Below are 18,446 nucleotides of genomic sequence, written 5' to 3' on the forward strand. Positions count from 1 at the left end.
CCTTAGAATTTTTTTAAATGACATGACTCATGAAAGCAGTGAAAGTAGAGCAACTGAACAAGAACTGCAAACTTCCTGTAACCTCATGGAGAAGAAACAATGGAACATGCAGAGCCAGTGAAAATGAACAACCACAACCCTAGTGGTGGTGGGGGAGGCACATTATGTACATTATCTACTGTAGGAGGAGTAACAGCACCAGAATTTGAAATTTCACCTGTTATAGCTATTATACTGTAAGTACATGTGACTATGAGCATTAAAGTACAGTATTGTATCAACAGAATAATATTACTGTTGCTTTTATGTGTATGATCTTTTCAGCAGGTCAGAATGGAGCCAATCTGAATTAATTTACATAGTTTGTCGCTTTAATCCGCAAAAATATTATATCAGATTTGATTAAATGACTTAGTGCCCTTAATAACAGCACTGGGAAAATCTGCTTTGTTAAGTTAGACTGCTATCACAAAATCTGTTGTAAGAGCGCTACCAACCATAACTACAAACTCTTTCATCTGAAAATAAAAACAGATATTAGCATCCTGTTTTCTTCCATCAGAAAACAATGATCAACCACATGTGCGTGTGGTTGATCAATGGGACTTTTGATTGATATGGCAGAATAATCTCGACGTTGTGGAAAAATTGTGGGTGGGGGAAAACACATGAAATGGGACAGTGATTGTGAGTCATGCACGACTGTAGATTGAGAACACGCTATACCTCTTTTACCATTAGTCGACTGAGACATTTCTTTCCTTGAAGTTTATGGAATGCTGTTTTATTTATTTAAAAAAACCCTAATCATTCCTATGAAACAAATAGATGTGGCATTATTAATTAAAAAGCCCAAAAACAAGTAAAAATTAAAGCTGCAAGCAGCGTTGGACGGGTCCTCGCATCCTTGCCGGTCGGCGAATCCACGCACGTCCACCAGGCGGCGCTGCGACCGAGAGTGCATGTCGGCCTATGGATGCGACGAGGGCCGGAGTCTGATGACACGTGTAAAATTTCAGGCAAATTGGAGCATGTTCAGGCTACTTATAGAGCTTTTCCTTCTATCCACCAAGTGGCGCTATGACTGTGACTGTATTTCAGCATGCGAATGTCATCAGGGCGGGACTCTGATCATACATGTAAAGTTTGAGGCAGATTGGAGCATGTTTAGGGCAGTTACACAGCAGTTGATGTTTCATGGCGAAGCACCAAAATTCAGGAGGCTGCCATGGCCACGCCCTCAGACTTAAGGTGAGCATTTTGATAACTTTTGATCACCCATGCCTGGAGTACATCCTGGTCAAATTTCAGCTCTCTCGGTGTTACCCTGTTTGAGTTTATAGCTTTTGAAAATGTACAAAAATGACCCCAAATCGTCAAAACATATGACATATAATTCAAAATGGCCGACTTCCTGTTGAGTTTTGGGCATGGGTGTCAATTACATTTTTGTGTGTCTTGACGAGTTACATATGCCTACCAAGTTTCATAATTCTAGGTAACACGTACTGGCCGTAGTAACTGTTTGAAATTTTCCAGGTGGCGCTATGGAGCCATTTTGCCATACACATGTGCAGTTTCCCTAAAATATCAAATGGGTTGCCGGTCCAGATATGTGTGGTAATTTTGGTGAGCATTTGAGCATTTTTAACCTGTCAAAAAGTACTTTGTTTATTACGGCAACGATGCGTTGCCACGGCAACAGTGTTTTATGAATCGTCAAAATCTTCACACTGTGGCATCGTCTAGGCATAACCAGTCAGCTGACCAATTTTCAAGATGATATGACAAAGTTTCCGGCAATGGTAGGTGCAAATGTAATGACAATTACTTCCCGTTGCCAATAGGTGGCGCTATGAGTATTTCTAAATTTATGAGTGTGGATGTGTTCAGACCCGGACTGGTGTCCATCACATCAAGTTTAGTCCAGATTGGACCATTTCCAGCTGAGATATTAATAATTCAATTTTCATGGCGAGAAATCGAAATTCGCCGCGCCGCCACAGACACGCCCCTTGACGACGAGTCACCATTTTCTCTGGGAATCATCATCAATGTGTTCTGGCGTATGTCACCAAATTTGAGGTGAATCTGATCAACCTGCTAAGAATAGTACATCAAAATGTAAAAAATGTCAATTTCCTGCTACCACAAGGTGGCGCTATGACTGTCAATGCATATAACCACATGGATGTTGTCAGGGCCGGACTCCGATCACACATGTAAAATTTTAGGCAGATTTTCCAGGGGGCGCTATGGAGCCATTTTCCCACACACATGCGCAACTCCCATAAAATATCAAATTTTTCGCCAGTCCTGATGAGCATGCCAAGTTTCACGCGTTTTGGGGTATGATAAGGCCGCCAAAAAGGCAATTCAAAAGACGGGAGAAAAAAAAATAAAATAAAATAAAATAAAATAATAATAATAATAATAATAATAATAATAATAATAATAAACCCGACGAATTCCAATAGGGTCTTCGCACCGTCGGTACTCGAACCCTAAAAATAGTCCTTTGAAGTGTATCTTTATATAAAAATCAAAACCTATTTTTTGTGATTGCATTTATTTACTCATTAAATTATTTCAGGATTTATTTTATAGCCATATTTTCTTATTTCATGAGAATATTTATCCATTTATGTTTTCATTTATTTGTTCAATGTTAAATAAAAGAGCATTTCATAGAAATTGGTTGTGTGTTTATGGAGACTGTGGTTTTGTTCTCGTTTTCCTTGTCCTCTTTTGATTACCATATGGTAACCTGAATTATCCAAACAATAGAATCAGTTTAGCAACATTATCTCATTATCTGTTTAGTATTATTCTGTTTTGACTTCCAGTTATCTCGTTTCAATGATCTTCTTAATATTTGTTAATGTAGGTTATGTAATTCAGAGGAGAGTTCTTACCTCGTCAAGTTTTTTTTTTTTACAAAGCAGACTTTCGTGTATTTGTATGCTGTTTATTATTCATTTATTGCTATTCAGGTAACGTGTTTACAATTTTGATCAATTTTGAACCACAGCAGTAGATGCATGAGAAAGACCGTGTAAAGATTCGACAAAAGTAGATGGATAACTCTGATCACTTTCTGGAATCCCAAACTACAACCCGAGCAGTCTCGACGCTGATTGGCTAAATTCAGAAAGCCTGTGTCTGATTGGCTGTAGGTGTGAGTAGCACAAGTGTTGATTGGCCTGCTGAGCTACACCTCCTGAATCCTGCACACCGAGTTTGTCCCGTTACGTTCGCTCGTCGTATTTCCTATCTTTGGCATAAATTACATGCGTGTAAGCATACACTACATTCGTGAAAAAATGGCAGCTGACGAATAGAAAAAAGTGGATCTTCACTCGAAAAAACACGACACTTGTAAGTTTGTTCTGCAGAATTAATGGAATAGAGTTTCGGAAAATTGGCAGTGGAAGCTACTAGACCCCAGTTACGTTTATTTCTCCTTGATAATATGGAAGAAAGTGTTCTCAGAGGGTTAACGCTAAGGTTAGCCAACCTAGTTATTAGCCAGCAGCGGTAGCTAGCGAATCAAGCAGTTCCAGTTGTCAACATTGGGCCCAGACTATTACCTGTAACCGTATAGCGTTAATGTTAAGCCAGAGAGTAAAGGTGCAAAATTAATATGAAAAATACCAGTTTTCAACGTAACATTATGTATAAAGTAAATTATAGCTACTTGTCTCGGCATTTAGCCTCGCTAGCTGTTCCCAACGAAGTTAACATAAATAGGCTGATGGGTGAGGTGACATAACTAGCTAACATCCACAGGAAACGTTGAAGTTGGAGGAAAAAAAACATTAGAAAATGTAAATCATTTAATATTTTTCTCGATATAAGGCAACGATTATTAGAAGTTGTGACGTTAGGTATAGCAGGAGACAACCAAGTCCTTGAATGTAACGTTGAATTAGCTCGCAGAATAGCAATGCTAGCTTCATCATAACAGTCATCCAACATGGCTAATTTTACCGTTAATGAATCAGCCTGTGTATTTACTGTAAAACGGTGGTTGGAGTTGAGAACACGCTCTCCCCTTTTACTGGTCTTACACCCATGCATATATTCTGGTTTATTTCCTTCCTGTCAAACTCTCTGATTTGCAGGTGAAGTTCGTGTTAGCATTTGGCTGGTTTTTGGAAATGCGGAGGGAATGTACACAAAGTTAAATACGGTGTCATATGTGCTGTCCCGGTACACCACAGGCCTGCAGTTGAACCTCATGTGAAAACCCACCCTATCACAGGCTTCCTGTCTCAGTGGGAGTGTCTGTGATTGGAAAACCACACTACTGTACGTGAAAGAGGTTCTGATGTGTTTTACTTTAACAGAAAAGTTCCTTTCGCTAGCAGCAGCCCCGTGTAACCTGCCTTCAGGTTTCATGTCGTTTCTGGCTGTGGGTTGTTTTTAGTGGTGATTCTCTTTTTGCTTCCAAATATATCTAAATTATCACCTGATTGAATGTCGTTGTAGTCCTTATAAATAGACCACAGAGGCCACACAGCATAGCATCAGTAGTTTTTTCATAACTGCGTTTTGAAATTGTTTATTACGTTTTTTTTTTGGTTTTTTTTGTTTTTTTTTTTGCATTCTTAGCTGCTAATGCCAAAACACTTAGTTTATGAATACATCAACAGGGGAGTAATTGTTTATTGAAGTAATTTTTTTAGGCAAATTATTTATATCTGTTTGTTTTCCTATTTATATGAAATGTTTTCCGCCTCTGATATTTTCAGGGCAAGACTACACAGGCACGGGAACAATCCGGGCGGACATCCTGCTCTTTGTTTATTGCCATAAAAGCATCACCCTTGGTCATCTGTCACCATGGGAAAAACTCCGCTAAAAGGCAAGGAATTGTCATTTGGCTCAGAAGAAAACAGTGCTCATAACTTTCGATGTGGAAAAAGCAGATTATTTTATCTTTTGAAACTGTTAGAGACATTAAACACTGATTCTAGACCCTTGTACAGTGATTTTCCAGGGTCAGAATGGGCCTTTTAGGGATTATGCACAACAGTAAGCAGGTTCGGTTGGGATTCAGTAAAGGGAATAATTCTGTGTTACCTTATGTGACAGAGATCATTGTATTTTACTGGTATATTTGATGATCTGATGAACAAAAATGTTTATTATGGTTGACTAAATGAGACCCCAACCAATAAAACTGGTTAAAATTTATCATTAAGTATTTCTGTTTATACATTTAATCCATGTTTATGAGTTCTTTGTGTTTAGACTGTAATTTGTAACACATAGATGTAAAGAAAGTTCTAAAGTTTTAGAATAAAATTTCCTAGAAGGGGTTTACCTTGCCTAAAGCAGCAAGATGCAATCATTTGAGAAGATTGAAATGCACAGCTATTTTAACTGCTTTAAAGGCATTATTTACTTCTCTTGACAGATTTATAGTGCAAATTTATGAGTATTTTACAATATTGATTAAATTCTTTTCATTTTGTTTTTCTTATTCGTAGACCAGAAAGATGGCAAAAAAGAGAAACCAGGAAGGACAATTCCACCAACAGGTACAACTCCTGCAACAACGAAAGGTACATTTTTTTATTTAGTAGTTTGTGATGGATTACCCTTGGATTTTTTAGTCTTACTCTCATATATTTCCTTGGTTAAGCACAAGAAGAGCTGTAATTGGTGTTTACATAATTGAAACCACCTTGAAGTCCTTTATTTTGAGGCATGTTGTTGCAACAGAGAGAGGTTTGTTCACACATTACCAGTATCAATTTGAGTCTAGATTTTCTTCAAGGTTGGACATCTTTCTAAAAAGTTAAGACATAATTACATTTTCTGTAAAGCTATGAGAAAATTGTCTGGCTGATGTAAGTGATACTTGAGAGAGAAGGCGACTAAGCTTATAGTTAGAGACAGTTAACTGGTAATATTGGGACATGCTGCTCGCAAGCATTGATTGAATTTTTAAAGTTGTTTTGTAAGCACAAGATTTACTAGTTGGTTTTTTCCATTAATTTTTACAGTCAAAGCATAAATTTGTTCTGTTTTCTACATAGATGCTTTCAGTTGGGAAGAATATCTAAAAGAAACGTCATCCATACCGGCTCCGTCAAGCTGTTTTCGTCAGGTGTGTTCTTCTGAATTTATTATATATTTACAGGGGGAAATTTGCATGTAAATGGTGTATTTTAATAAATTTGGAAATAATTTGCAAAACTTCATTCTTGGATAAAGCAAAGCTTTGGAGTCACTGGCTATGTAGTGTGTTTAATTTCTTTACCTAAGCTAAGTAGATAGATCACCATTTAATGCACCACAGTACGTACGTCAGCAGGTGAATGTATCATCATTTGACGGCACTTCAATACAAACAACATTAAATGAACTGCACTCCACTGAGCACTGATTCAGACTGTCTCTTTCAGAAGTATGCTCAGGCTGTTGCTGGTCCAAACTGTTTGATTCACTTTATTACATAACTAGTCTCTACAAGCACTTTTTATTATGCTAATATTTCAGCAACCTGTAATTTACAGCTCATGTCAGACAGTGATTGATTGTGGTTTTGCTGTCTGTTAATGTGGTTTTAACAAGGAAGTGTACTGTGAATCACAGCAAACAACAATGCTCTTGGTCGCCAGTCTGTGGAGCGCCGCTGCTAATACATTCTGATTCAGACAGTGATAACAGGAATTCAGTATAGTGCCTTCCTTTGGAAAATTTGATAAACATTTGTACATTTGTGTATTGAACCCCCTTTATAGGCATTATTGGAGCATATCCATGGTTCTATAGATTCTTTAGTACCACCTGGATTTGTCCACTGTTTAAAAATTCTGTCTTTATGGCTTTCAATGCAGCACCACCCTCACTGTTTACTGTCACATAGAAGCAAACTACTTCTCTTTCCAAATGCTATGACACATGTTTAACTTTATTATGATATTATGTAAGCTTGGCTTGAGCCGTGGGTTGATTTATTAACAATTTGTTCGAAGTGTATTTGAGCTGTGTTTACAACGCTGACTCGTTGCATTTTTCTAATATCTGCAGGACAGAATCCCACCCTCCAACGACTTCAAGGTGGGAATGAAGCTTGAAGCCCACGACCCACGCAATTCCACCTCAGTTTGCATTGCCACAGTAATGGGTTTAACTGGGGTTCGTCTTCGTCTCCGTCTGGACGGGAGCGACAACAGCAATGACTTCTGGAGACTGGTGGACTCCTCTGACATCCAGCCTATTGGCACCTGTGAGAAGAATGGAGACATGCTGCAGCCACCACTTGGTGAGACAAGCACATTATTGATGTCACTTGTAATTATATAAGGAAAAATGTCATGCTTCACTACTTATTTTTTTATGCTCATCAATTTATAACAGATAATCTACCCTTCCAGATTATTTATTTAAAGGAATATGTTTTCCATTGCTGTAATCTCTCTGTACATTTCTCTGCATAACTGCTATTGGAGGGTTAGAAATAATCAATAGCAGTAAAAAAACAAAAAAAGAGCAATAGAATTTAATACTAGACTAAAAATGAAAATTACTAGAAATAAAATTTGATACTAGCAGCCTCATGAAGTTAACTGATTTGACAGGAGTGATTTTAAAAAAATTAAAAAAAATGTTTGCCTTTATATACTGGCTTTCAGAAGTTCAAAAACATTTTCCATAAAAATTCACACTTTTATTAATGTGCTAACATAATTGCACAAAGATTTTCTAATCATCAGTTAGCCTTTCAACACCATTAGCTAACACAATGTAGCATTAGAACACAGGAGTGATGGTTGCTGGAAATGTTCCTCTGTACCCCTATGGAGATATTCCATTAAAAATCAGCCGTTTCCAGCTAGAATAGTCATTTACCACATTAACAACGTCTAGACTGTATTTGTGTTGAATTTAATGTTATCTTCATTGAAAAAACTGCTTTTCTTTCAAAAATAAAGACATTTCTAATTGACCCCAAACTTTTAAACGGTAGTGTATATTTATATTTTTAGCAAGAAAACAAAGATGTGTGCTCATCGGTGATTAAACATTAAATTGTACACATCTAAAATTAATTCCTGTAAGCATGGGTAGAGTCATTAGGAATCTAAAAAGCAAGATATTGTGTGTTAAAAAAGATTCCTTTAATCCAGTGAGCATTTTATTTATGTGACAGAAACAGTGTTAGTGCTGTCTAGCTGGAAAGGTTTCTCCTGAACAATCAGAGTTGACTCAGAACAGGTGACTATCCACAGCAGTAAACAGGATTGGTTTGTGCTGCCTTATTTGACAGGAATCTATGCTTTTGCCTGGTACTTCCAACCATTTAATAAACTACAATGTCTGTTATGCATGAGTAAATGAAACCCTAATTGACAAAGCAACTTAAAAAAAGATGAATCACTGAAACTGCTGTGTAGGGGCCTCAAAAATCCTTCTATTCAGGAACAACCCTGGCAGTACTGAATATTACCCAATAATTAACATTGTCTGTTAAAAACTATTTTTTTTCTCAGTGAGTTAAATCTTAGTTTCGTGTTGAAAATTCCCTCCTCCAGGATTTCGGATGAACGCCTCCTCTTGGCCCATGTTCCTGTTGAGAACCTTGAATGGAGCGGAGATGGCACCAATAACCGCCTTTAAAAAGGTTTGTTTTACCTTTATAAAGTGTCTTATGCAGGCTGTATAGCACCATCATACTGTCAGTTAAAATATTTAGAAGTTGTTACAGTGAGAATCTTGCGCTTGCTTTCAGGAACCTCAGAGGCCCCCCCAGAATAACTTTAAGCCAGGCATGAAGCTGGAGGCTGTAGACAAGAAGAATCCTTACCTCATCTGTCCCGCCACCATTGGAGAAGTAAAGGGCGATGAAGTCTTCATCATGTTCGATGGCTGGCGGGGTGCTTTCGATTACTGGTGCAAGTACGACTCCCGGGACATCTTCCCTGTGGGCTGGTGCTCCCTGACGAAGCACAGCCTCCAGCCACCAGGCAACAGTGGTGAGTGTTGAACTCTAGGTGGCAGCAGATGGCCACTTGTGCCTCAGTGAAGCAAACAATGAGGTTTGAGGCAGATGCTATTGTTCGCAATCAGTGTTTCATTCACGCTCATTTAGCTGCAATGCACCCTCCTCCTCCCCACAGTCAGGAAATTGCACCCACAGCTAGACAAATATAAACACAATTACCATTAATCATCTCGCTTGTTGCTTGCTCTGATAGAGTGAAATATACATTGCCTAATTTTTAGCAGGTGCTGGACATACAGTAAAAGAAAGCCCGAATTTCGCTTCTGGATCTGTGTGTCATCTCTTGATAAATATTTGCACATCTTTTAAGGAAGATCTAAAGAGAAAGATGTTTACATTCAACGGAATAGTATAATGGTTCTCAAAGGTTCTATTGAGGTCTGTGATAAGTCTGCAGCTGGGTTAGTGGTTTTGGTTGATGTCCAAGTGGGTGGTAAACAAAGGTAGCAGGTAGTCTTTGTACTAAACTCCAGGAGTATTTATGAATTATTCCACATGGGATTAACCATCGGAGCCCTAAGCAGTTCCAGGGCCTTTTTTAGTCCTGCCACTGTCCATTTACTTACTATGGGCTCATTTTTCATTGCAGTGTAAGGTCCTGCACATGTGTGAGTACAACACAACCACAACTAGAAGTAGAGAGAACTCAATAGTGTCATAAACAATTATTTTAAAAATGGAAGCTAAATTTATTTTGCCAAAATTGAAAAAAAAAAAAAAATGGATTCAACATGTACAACATTTTTCCAAGTGCCCTCATTTGCGGCGCACATTTCACACTACTCTGCAAATAAGCTCTAGGAAGATATTTCACCATGCTTCCAAAATATTACTGACAACCTGCTCCTCTACATACCATTTTTGAACCATAGAGAACTTCCCTATTAAGTTTTATTTTGCCCTCAGTGCTGGAATTTGCTTCCATTCATGCCTCCTATCTGCTCTGGTGTAAACACAGCCTGCAGTACAGCTTAATAGTAACTAAAGTTTTGGCCGCAGCTGCGTCACTCATGGCTTTTCGGTTGTGCAAATTTTTTGTTTTTACAGACTCATTTAAAATCTTAATTTCTAAAAAAAAATGTTTGAATGAAGAAAAACGATTTTGATGAAAATATCACAATTCTGAACCTAAATTTGGTTAATTTTCCTGAAGGAATTGCATGTCACACATGAATAGCTCCACGACTGCAGGAAAGATAAAAATCAGGCCATTCTTTTGTTGTAGAAAGGTTTTGTCTTTGTTAAATAATGTATTTTAATTTTTTATTTATTTTTATTTTTTAAAGTTAACATACCTTTCAAATATGGTGGGTTTGGGGTTGAGAAGGGTCAAGTTTCAGCTGACAATAAAACATTCTATATGGAATTAAATTAGGAAAAGTTATCAGAGCTCAGCAACAGGGCAGTCAACTGCTGGGAGCTCAAGTTTCTGAAATTTGGATTTCCCTGATTAGATACAAAGTTCTTTTCTGTGTTGTCTTTAATATGTTTTCACACACAACATGCTCACTCTGGATGATCTCTTTTCAACATCAGTCTCTGCAGTGGCTTCATTCCGAAATAGGGTTGCTTAGTAACAAGTTAATTGTGGTGTTTTCATCGTGGTAGACTATGGCGACATTCAGAAACAGGCGTGTCAGAAGCACGGAGCCATCAGTTGTTTATAACATGTAAAACTGCAGACAGAGTGTGGAGTCGGGTCTTTGTGTTTGTGTGTGTCTCTGTTTGGGTGGGCAGGATGGAACAGGATTAGAAGTGGGAGGATGTGGATGCAGGAGGAGGATTTATGCTCCTCACATCATACCTGTTTACATGGAAAAAAATATGTTTACACAAAAGCTCAGTTCACTGTCTGCTGCACCACATCTGTGTCTAAGAGTCTGCATGGAGAGGATAAGATTACCAACCATGAAACGAGAGACTTACAGCCCTACTACTGTTTTCTTTTAAATGTACTTTTACCTGCTCATGCATGGCCTCTAATAAAGCACACAGACCCTTTCCCTACCACACATTTTAATCTCCTCACCCCAGGAGATTTGTTTTATTACTTGGCTCGCTATGTGTTGGTATTTTTAGGTAATCTCGAGTACACACAGAAACAGACAATATTTCCTAGCTAGATGAGCTGTTCCTTTCTGAGGCTTTCTGCTAATTTTTCTTTTAGCATGTTGACATTTTTTTAGATCTGTATTTGGCAAACGTTTTTGGTGCTTTATAGAAAGCAACATTCACAACCATATATAGACAGCCACCAAAAGTAAAGATGGACTGGTGATCCCTCTTTTTTAGTATTAGTGACATTATAGAGACTTAATGCTTGGATTGTCCTCATGTAGGAGTCAAGTATTACTTTAAATAATTGATGTATGTTCAGTGTTACTGTTTTGCCTTTACCTTTCATTTTGTGTATAAAAAGAGGAAAACAATCAGTATTCCATTCTAGCATTGCAACTAATTATACTATCATTGATTAATCTGCTAATTATCTTCTTGGTTGGTTGATTTTAAAAAAAGACTCTGTCTCTTTGAGTGTCAAGTGTTTGTTTGGATCAATAGTTGGAAAAACTAAAAATATTTAAAATTGTAGACAGCAGAGAAAAAAACAGTATATTGTCACATTCCAGAAGATGGAACCAGTAATCTTTTATTTTTTGTTGTTTAAATATTTTTTTTGCCCACTGAACTTCAGGTTTCTATGACAATCTCTCTTTTTTGTCAGAATATGTTAAGTGCAGCTTTGCGTTACTATAGCAGGAAAATTTGTTGTAGTAGCTGTTGTTAGTTTTATTTCAAATTATAGACATTATTTTTAGAGGCCTTGGGACTTTATGTGTTTCAAAAGCCACTAGTTTCTGTTGTAAGATGGCTTTAATACTAACAACGCTGTTTTACATGGTCAGTGAAATGCATGTTCATGCAGAAAGTAAAATTAAAAAAAAATAAAAAATCAATGAATAAGTGAATGAAGCTGTATGACATGATTTGGAGCAGGTCCCATGTCATTTCCAGTAATGAGATACCACGTCAAAACCCAGATTGGCACCAGACGTACTCTGTAATTTGACTTTAGTATCTGCCACCAATAACAGTGCTGCTCTCTACATTGATCAGACATGATGACACACAGTTTGTCTCCCTAATCAGCCAGGAAAGACTCCGCAGTGATGGAAGTTGTAAACCATTCTTCATTTTTATTATCCTCTCCTCGGACAGAGAGACTACATGCTTGCATTTATTATCCAAGCAAAGACCGCTGTGCATTGCTTGCCGAGGCCCTGTTTCTTTTTTGTTTATATTGTATCCATGTCTGCTTTTCCTTTTAGTTTGGGGAACATTTCATCTAAGTTTTTAGTACACTCAAGACTGTCATAATCAATATGAAGTCAGTATTTGTGCTTTTGTCAAAGACATTTCTTTCATCTACTCCATTGATGCTGTTGTTACAGTTACTCTGCCAAAAAATCTGCAAATTCTCCCGGCGTCGCCCTCCAAGCCCAGCAGGCGTTCCATGCAGTCCCCCTACAGACTCCCCAACCCTCTGCCCCCTTTGCCTGTCAGGAAGGGGGTAAGAGGCCGTCGGCCCAAGAGTGAGACCATCGCTCTACTCAAAGCTGTCGCAGAAGCAGCAGCTGCCCAGAATGGAGCCGTTCCCGAGGACACAGAGCTTGTTCCCCAAGTCCACAAGAAGAGAGGGCCCAAACGTGGAGGCAAGGTAAGACTCAGCTGAACAAATGCAGACCATGATTGATGCTTAAACACATCCACAGTTGTTATGTTAAAGTGTGTCTGCAAATTATTGTGTATTTTTCAGAGGAAGTCCAAGATTCTCCAAAGTCCAACACAGCTGCCCAGCATCCAGGTTTCACAAGAAAGCCCTCCCAGCCTCAACTCAGTGGTTTCAACAGGTAAGAATGAACAGTGGTTTGATCCCCACAGTCAGCAGTTGCACGCTGCTCCACTGAATTAAAGGTATCATTGGAATGTCTAATTTTTTGCTCAATGTGTTTCTTGTTGTTTCAGTGTGCGTGTATGTGAATAAGCATGGAAACTGTGGTCCCCACCTGGACAGGAAGCAGATGCAGCATCTGCCAGACCACTTTGGCCCGGGACCAGTGAATGCTGTGCTCCAGCAGGTGGTCCAGTCATGTATAGACTGCGCATACCAGCCTAAAGTCCTGCTCAGTGCTCTGCAGAACGATTCAGGGGGAGGAGAGGTTGTCAAAGGTACAAACACACAATACCAGTTGTTTAAAGTCGTTGAGTTATTGGAATTGAAAAACTGTCACATTAGATGGCTGTTTTAAGATGACTGATGGAACAATAAGACGTGTTGTCCGTGTTATCCCAGTGAGAACAGATGGTGGAGTTCGTGTCGTCAGACTACCATCAGCCTCTAGTGCTTCCTTTGTGCTGCGATTTTTAGAGACCATGTGTCGTCATCTGCAATGTGACAACCTGTTCAGCAGCCAGCCGTTCAGCCACTACACTACTTACGACAGGAACAAGTCAGGTAAACGCTGCATTCCCTTGGTATTTCAGAAACGTCACTGCTTCATCAGGGTAAAAGTATCTATTGGATCAGAGAAAGTAAAACTGAAACAAAACTAAAAGGTGTCGCTGTCATGAATTCCACATGCAGCACCAGGACGACCAACACCAATAGATTGCCTGTGACAGATGTAGAGTTTTGTTGTTGTTGTTTTTTCACTTTTTAAAAAGGTTTTATTTCATATATCTATGCAAAATGTAGGACTTCTTAGTAAAGTTTATCAGTATAAAGTTGTGTTGTCCTGTGGTTCATATGTACTTGCAGTAGCTATTGACCCTCGGCTAAAAATGACTTTTTCCTTGGTTGTTTTCCAGTGAAAGAGGAGGCGTTGGACACTCCCTCTCTGGCACGAGGCAGTAAACGGAGTCTCTCTGGAGTCTCTCCACCGTATGCAGCGCCTCTGTCTCCTAAACATTTACGTGCTGAAGCTCATCCTTCAGAAGGTACCACTGACCTTGCTGGTTTTCTATTGCTGTGAAACACTTTACACTGTAACAAAATTTCTTATTCCTTCTTGTTTAGTAGGAAATATATAAGGTGAAATAACTCAGAAACCTCCTTTACCTCTGGGAAAATACATCCTCACATGTTGTAATCAGTGAAATATGCTTTTTTTTATATATTCACAAGAGGATGTACTGCACAAATATTGCACACTTAACTGAACAGTTTGCAAGACTAACCATGCTGAGTAGTAGATTACCTACGCTCTTATTTCTTTGTCAGATTTGGCCTTGTGCTTTTGCACATTTGATACCCTGAATGTGGGAAGAGTCAAAAATTAAAAACCCCTAAATGAGGACTTAAATTTAGTGTTGTCAAATCTGTTTGATTTGTTGTGCCAAATTTTTTTTCTGTGAGGCAACAAAAGGCTTCAGCTTACTCAAACTATTGTAGCAGAACGGCAAAGCTGGGAAACTAATCATGCAGCAGCCTGGTGATGATACACACCAAAGCAGACTCTGACGTTGTCCTCTAACAGACCTGTCATCATGTTTTGTTTTGTTTTTTGTTTTTTTTTTGCATCACTAGCTCATCACTCTTTCTACCTCTGGGTCTGCTTCCCAGAATTTATTTGTATATAGTTTGTGCCAGGGTAAATTGCAGTTAATATCAAAAACACATGCAGTTTTTGTGTTTCTGTATTCCTTGTGTGTGTCATTCAACCTAACTGAATGCACAGTGATGTTGTCAGCACTAAATGGAGTTGTGTCTGTGCTGTCTGGTTCTAAGGAGGAATCTACTGTACATTCTAACTGCTGGAAGATGCCAGTACTTCAGTGTGAAGTTTTTTTGTTGCTGCACTAGGATGTGTCTGCAGAGTTCATGTTAGGATGTGTTGCGGTTTGTCTTGAAGGCAGATTAAATTGAATTTTAAAGAATAACACGTTGATGTCACTTGTGTTTTCCTCTCTCCAGCAGAGACTCTGCCCCATGAAGAGAACGGCCTAATAAAGGAGCAGCGCTACATGGATTCTGCCTCCAACTCCATGACCCCTCGACCCCAGACAGTGCGTAGTTCCTCCAGTTACCACTCCCAGGCCAGCAGCCTTTACCACCACAGCAGCAGCACACCAGTGCGTCGCCTTTCCTCTCATCCTGCAGAACTCAGCTCTACGCAGTCTCACAGACGAGTCGAAGGTACAGAAAAAAATCTGTGGGAGTAGATTATTACCAGTTCAATTTGTGCAATTACTCCAGGGAGACCATTACAGACAGAATCGTGAACAGATGCTTCATATTTTCAATCTGCCTGCTTTTACAGCAGCCAGCTCCACCACAGGTCCTGAGGCTCTGGTGTCTGACCGGGAGAGTCTTCAGCTGCCCAGTAAAAACCCCTCCTCCTGGTCCATTGAGGAGGTGATGCAGTTTGTCAGGGATGCTGACCCTACAGCATTAGCACCTCATGCTGAACTGTTCAGAAAACATGTAAGTTAACTATAAAGAACCACAAGGTTTATGTTCTGTATGTAAAGAATGTCTACCCTTGTCTACTGGTATCCTTGTTGTCTTCTTGTGCAGCAATACCATGCTCCCAGTGCTCCCAATCTTTACTTTAAGGCTTACTTCTGTGGAAGTCTCACTATGTAAACATGTCCAGGAGTATCTGTAATGGGTGCAGAATCTCCTACAGTGTGTCAAAATGGTGTCCCTTCAAGTTGAATTTTATGTTGAGTAGCTCGAAGAATTTAAAGGAAGCCAAATTTAGTGATGAACGAACCTCGAGTTGTTATAGCCAAAGATCTGTGTGCAATCTGTGACTACGCACGGAGCACATTGAAGCATCTGCATGTCAAAGTGTTACAGTACAGGCCTGTTGCGTCAAATGTTCTTCCTTCGACAGTGAAGGATGTTATAATTGAAATCTGTCTAGACAGTCAGGCCCTTGAGGGCTGATTCCTGATGCACAATCACTTGAATGTCAAAGAAAACAACAACCATGCTGCTGCACTCCTGACCTGATTCCACTTCTCTGGTCTTAAAAACTGCAACTCTTCCACAGTGGAAAGTGCTGTTAGTCCACAGAGCCACCTCTAATCACCAGTGATGAACCTTGAGATGAAGGTTGGATCATGCTGGCTGTTGACTGTTGACACACACTGTGACATTTTTGTCTCTGCTTCAGTTGGCGATCTATAAGGAAATCACAACTGGGCATCTACCAGAAGCCACTAAAACATATAACACTGGTCCTGATGCTCACAGCATGGTGTCACACAGTCTTCTGACTTGTCATAGTTACTGCATGACTGTTCTCTGCACAATACAAACAGTCACGGAAATGTATGATCGCACCACATACATAAGATATACTATGCTTTGGCTTTGTACATGTTTTTTTTTTTTTTTTTTTTTTTTAATATACTGAATCCTACTTTTTGTTTCCTCAGGAGATTGATGGAAAAGCCCTGATGCTGCTACGGAGCGACATGATCATGAAGTACATGGGTCTGAAGCTGGGACCTGCGCTGAAGTTATGCCATCACATAGAGAGGCTGAAACAAGGCAAACTGTAAGAGCAGCCAGGGAAGCCCCAACCCTGCCAGACCCATGAGCAATAAGCCCTGAAGGAGCCAGCATTTGGATACTGACTCATGGGGCATGCAGGGGTTACATGTTACTCAAGACTCCACCTGGAGGGACAGAATCGATGTTACAGCTTCACCCCGACTTCCAGAGTGGAGAAAGTGTGCCGTGCATTGCTGACACATTACCTCATCCCCTCATCAGTGAACAAAAAGCTGTTCAAGTCTCAGACTCCACTGACTTTTTGAAATCCCAAAGGAAAATAATCCCTGTAGTGTTTACATTGCATAGCACATGTGCACACGTGGACACGTTTTTTTACGGAGATGAAATGTTTTGATCCTGGTTTTGGATCCCCAAAGATGGAGAATGTTTCTTCTTATATAATGTTTTTAATATCGTTGAATTTCCAGTTAATAAGGAAGCGTTGGTATGCTGAAAAAAAAATTTCTACAGATGTTCTTCCCCATGCTCTTGAAGAGAATTTGGATGCTCTCGTCTGTGCTGTTGTATAGCTGTTTTCACTTTCCACGTGTATGCCTAAAGTATAGGTATATCTGCCTGCCCGAAGAATGCCAATATCAACGCATTCCACTTCTTTTACACAATGCTAGACAGACGCTTCCTTTGTGGTAACATTATCGGTGTCATGGTAGGCATCATGATTCTAAATTAAACCTCACGTTTTCCACGAGCGTCCTGCAAAATCACCACGTCATCTATTGTTGTGTCTTAGCGGACCCTAAGTTGCCTCCTGCTGGTCTTCATAGAGTTCAAACCGTTTGCATCTCAAGCTCACACAACTTCATAGGTTGGTTCAATTTCAATGGAGAGAATGTTTAGAAAGTGCAAGGGCTTTCTGTGTTAAGTTTTGATGTAATATTTTTACCAGTCATGTATCATTTAAGCTCGTCGGTCTGCCCGCGACCTCAGTGTTGTCACTTTTGACTTTTACAATCACTGTTAGCGATGAAAACAGATGTGTACAGTTTTATGGGTTTAACCATGAATATCAGCAACAGAATGTACATTTTGTAGAAACTTAATATTTTAAGGAAATCATATACATTAAGTTAGAAATGTGAAGCTAAAGGGGATTGGGGTGAATATTTCACAGTGAATTCCATTCTTCTTTTTAATACTTAACGCAGTGCTTTTAGTTTCAAATACTCCCAGTACTAGACTCTGCCTTGCTTTACCTACGACATCTCTCAGGTTTATGTGGTCTTTGTTAGTACAAGCTTTTGTAGCATACTGTTTATAATATACTTAAGAATTTTCTTGTTATCCCCTGTTTTGCCCCCTCACTTTAAAAGACTTGTGCCATATGATATTCAACACAGGATCAAACTGCTGTTGATTTCCCTCTTGCATCTTCTTTGAAGTACTTGAAAAATGTGTTGCAAAACGTCACTTGTCCATTATGTCACACCAGATAAACAATGTGTTTATGATGTTGTGTATTTTCCTTTTTTTCTATAAAGCTACCAAAAACAAGGATGTACATGTGGTCTTCCTGATTCATGACTTGTGCATTTTTACAGAGGACTGTTTCTCACCTATTCCAACTTGTATCGCTTACAAGAACATGTCATGAATTGGCTGATTTCTAGAGTAATTCAGGAAACTGGAAGAATTTATACAAAACGAAAGCGTTGCACAATAATAATTGTATACTGTGTAAGAATCCCCTCAAAGTCCATCAATAAACTCCCAACATGAGCCTCTGTGATGTTTGTTTGGAAATTTTCCCTCTTCAAGTGTGAGAGAAAAGCTCAGCCTGCTTATGTTTGTTTATGCCATGAAAAGTAAGACAATAGCTGCCAAAACAATTTGAGAACGCTTCAC

The 18,446-nt window shown here is 39.2% G+C and overlaps 1 protein-coding gene across 2 annotated transcripts; it reads left to right on the top strand.

Moving 5' to 3' along the window:
* The first annotated feature begins 3,238 nt into the window (after positions 1 to 3,238).
* On the top strand, positions 3,239 to 18,320 carry LOC111581775 (sex comb on midleg-like protein 2). 2 transcript variants are annotated; one of them, XM_023290096.3, is made up of 15 exons: positions 3,239 to 3,378; positions 4,755 to 4,867; positions 5,496 to 5,570; positions 6,048 to 6,118; positions 7,045 to 7,279; positions 8,550 to 8,638; positions 8,747 to 8,990; positions 12,469 to 12,734; positions 12,834 to 12,927; positions 13,043 to 13,246; positions 13,371 to 13,532; positions 13,886 to 14,014; positions 14,991 to 15,212; positions 15,337 to 15,500; positions 16,463 to 18,320. In XM_023290096.3, exons 2-15 carry the CDS (start codon positions 4,846 to 4,848, stop codon positions 16,586 to 16,588), a joined length of 2,103 nt encoding a protein of 700 aa, XP_023145864.1. In that variant the 5' UTR covers positions 3,239 to 3,378; positions 4,755 to 4,845; the 3' UTR covers positions 16,589 to 18,320. The 2 variants fall into 2 exon arrangements, with proteins under 2 accessions (XP_023145864.1, XP_054874245.1); XM_055018270.1 differs by having other exon boundaries at positions 15,340 to 15,500.
* Positions 18,321 to 18,446: the final 126 nt, after the last annotated feature.

The sequence above is a fragment of the Amphiprion ocellaris genome, chromosome 2 (assembly GCF_022539595.1).
Source record: "Amphiprion ocellaris isolate individual 3 ecotype Okinawa chromosome 2, ASM2253959v1, whole genome shotgun sequence".
NCBI lineage: Eukaryota > Metazoa > Chordata > Actinopteri > Pomacentridae > Amphiprion > Amphiprion ocellaris.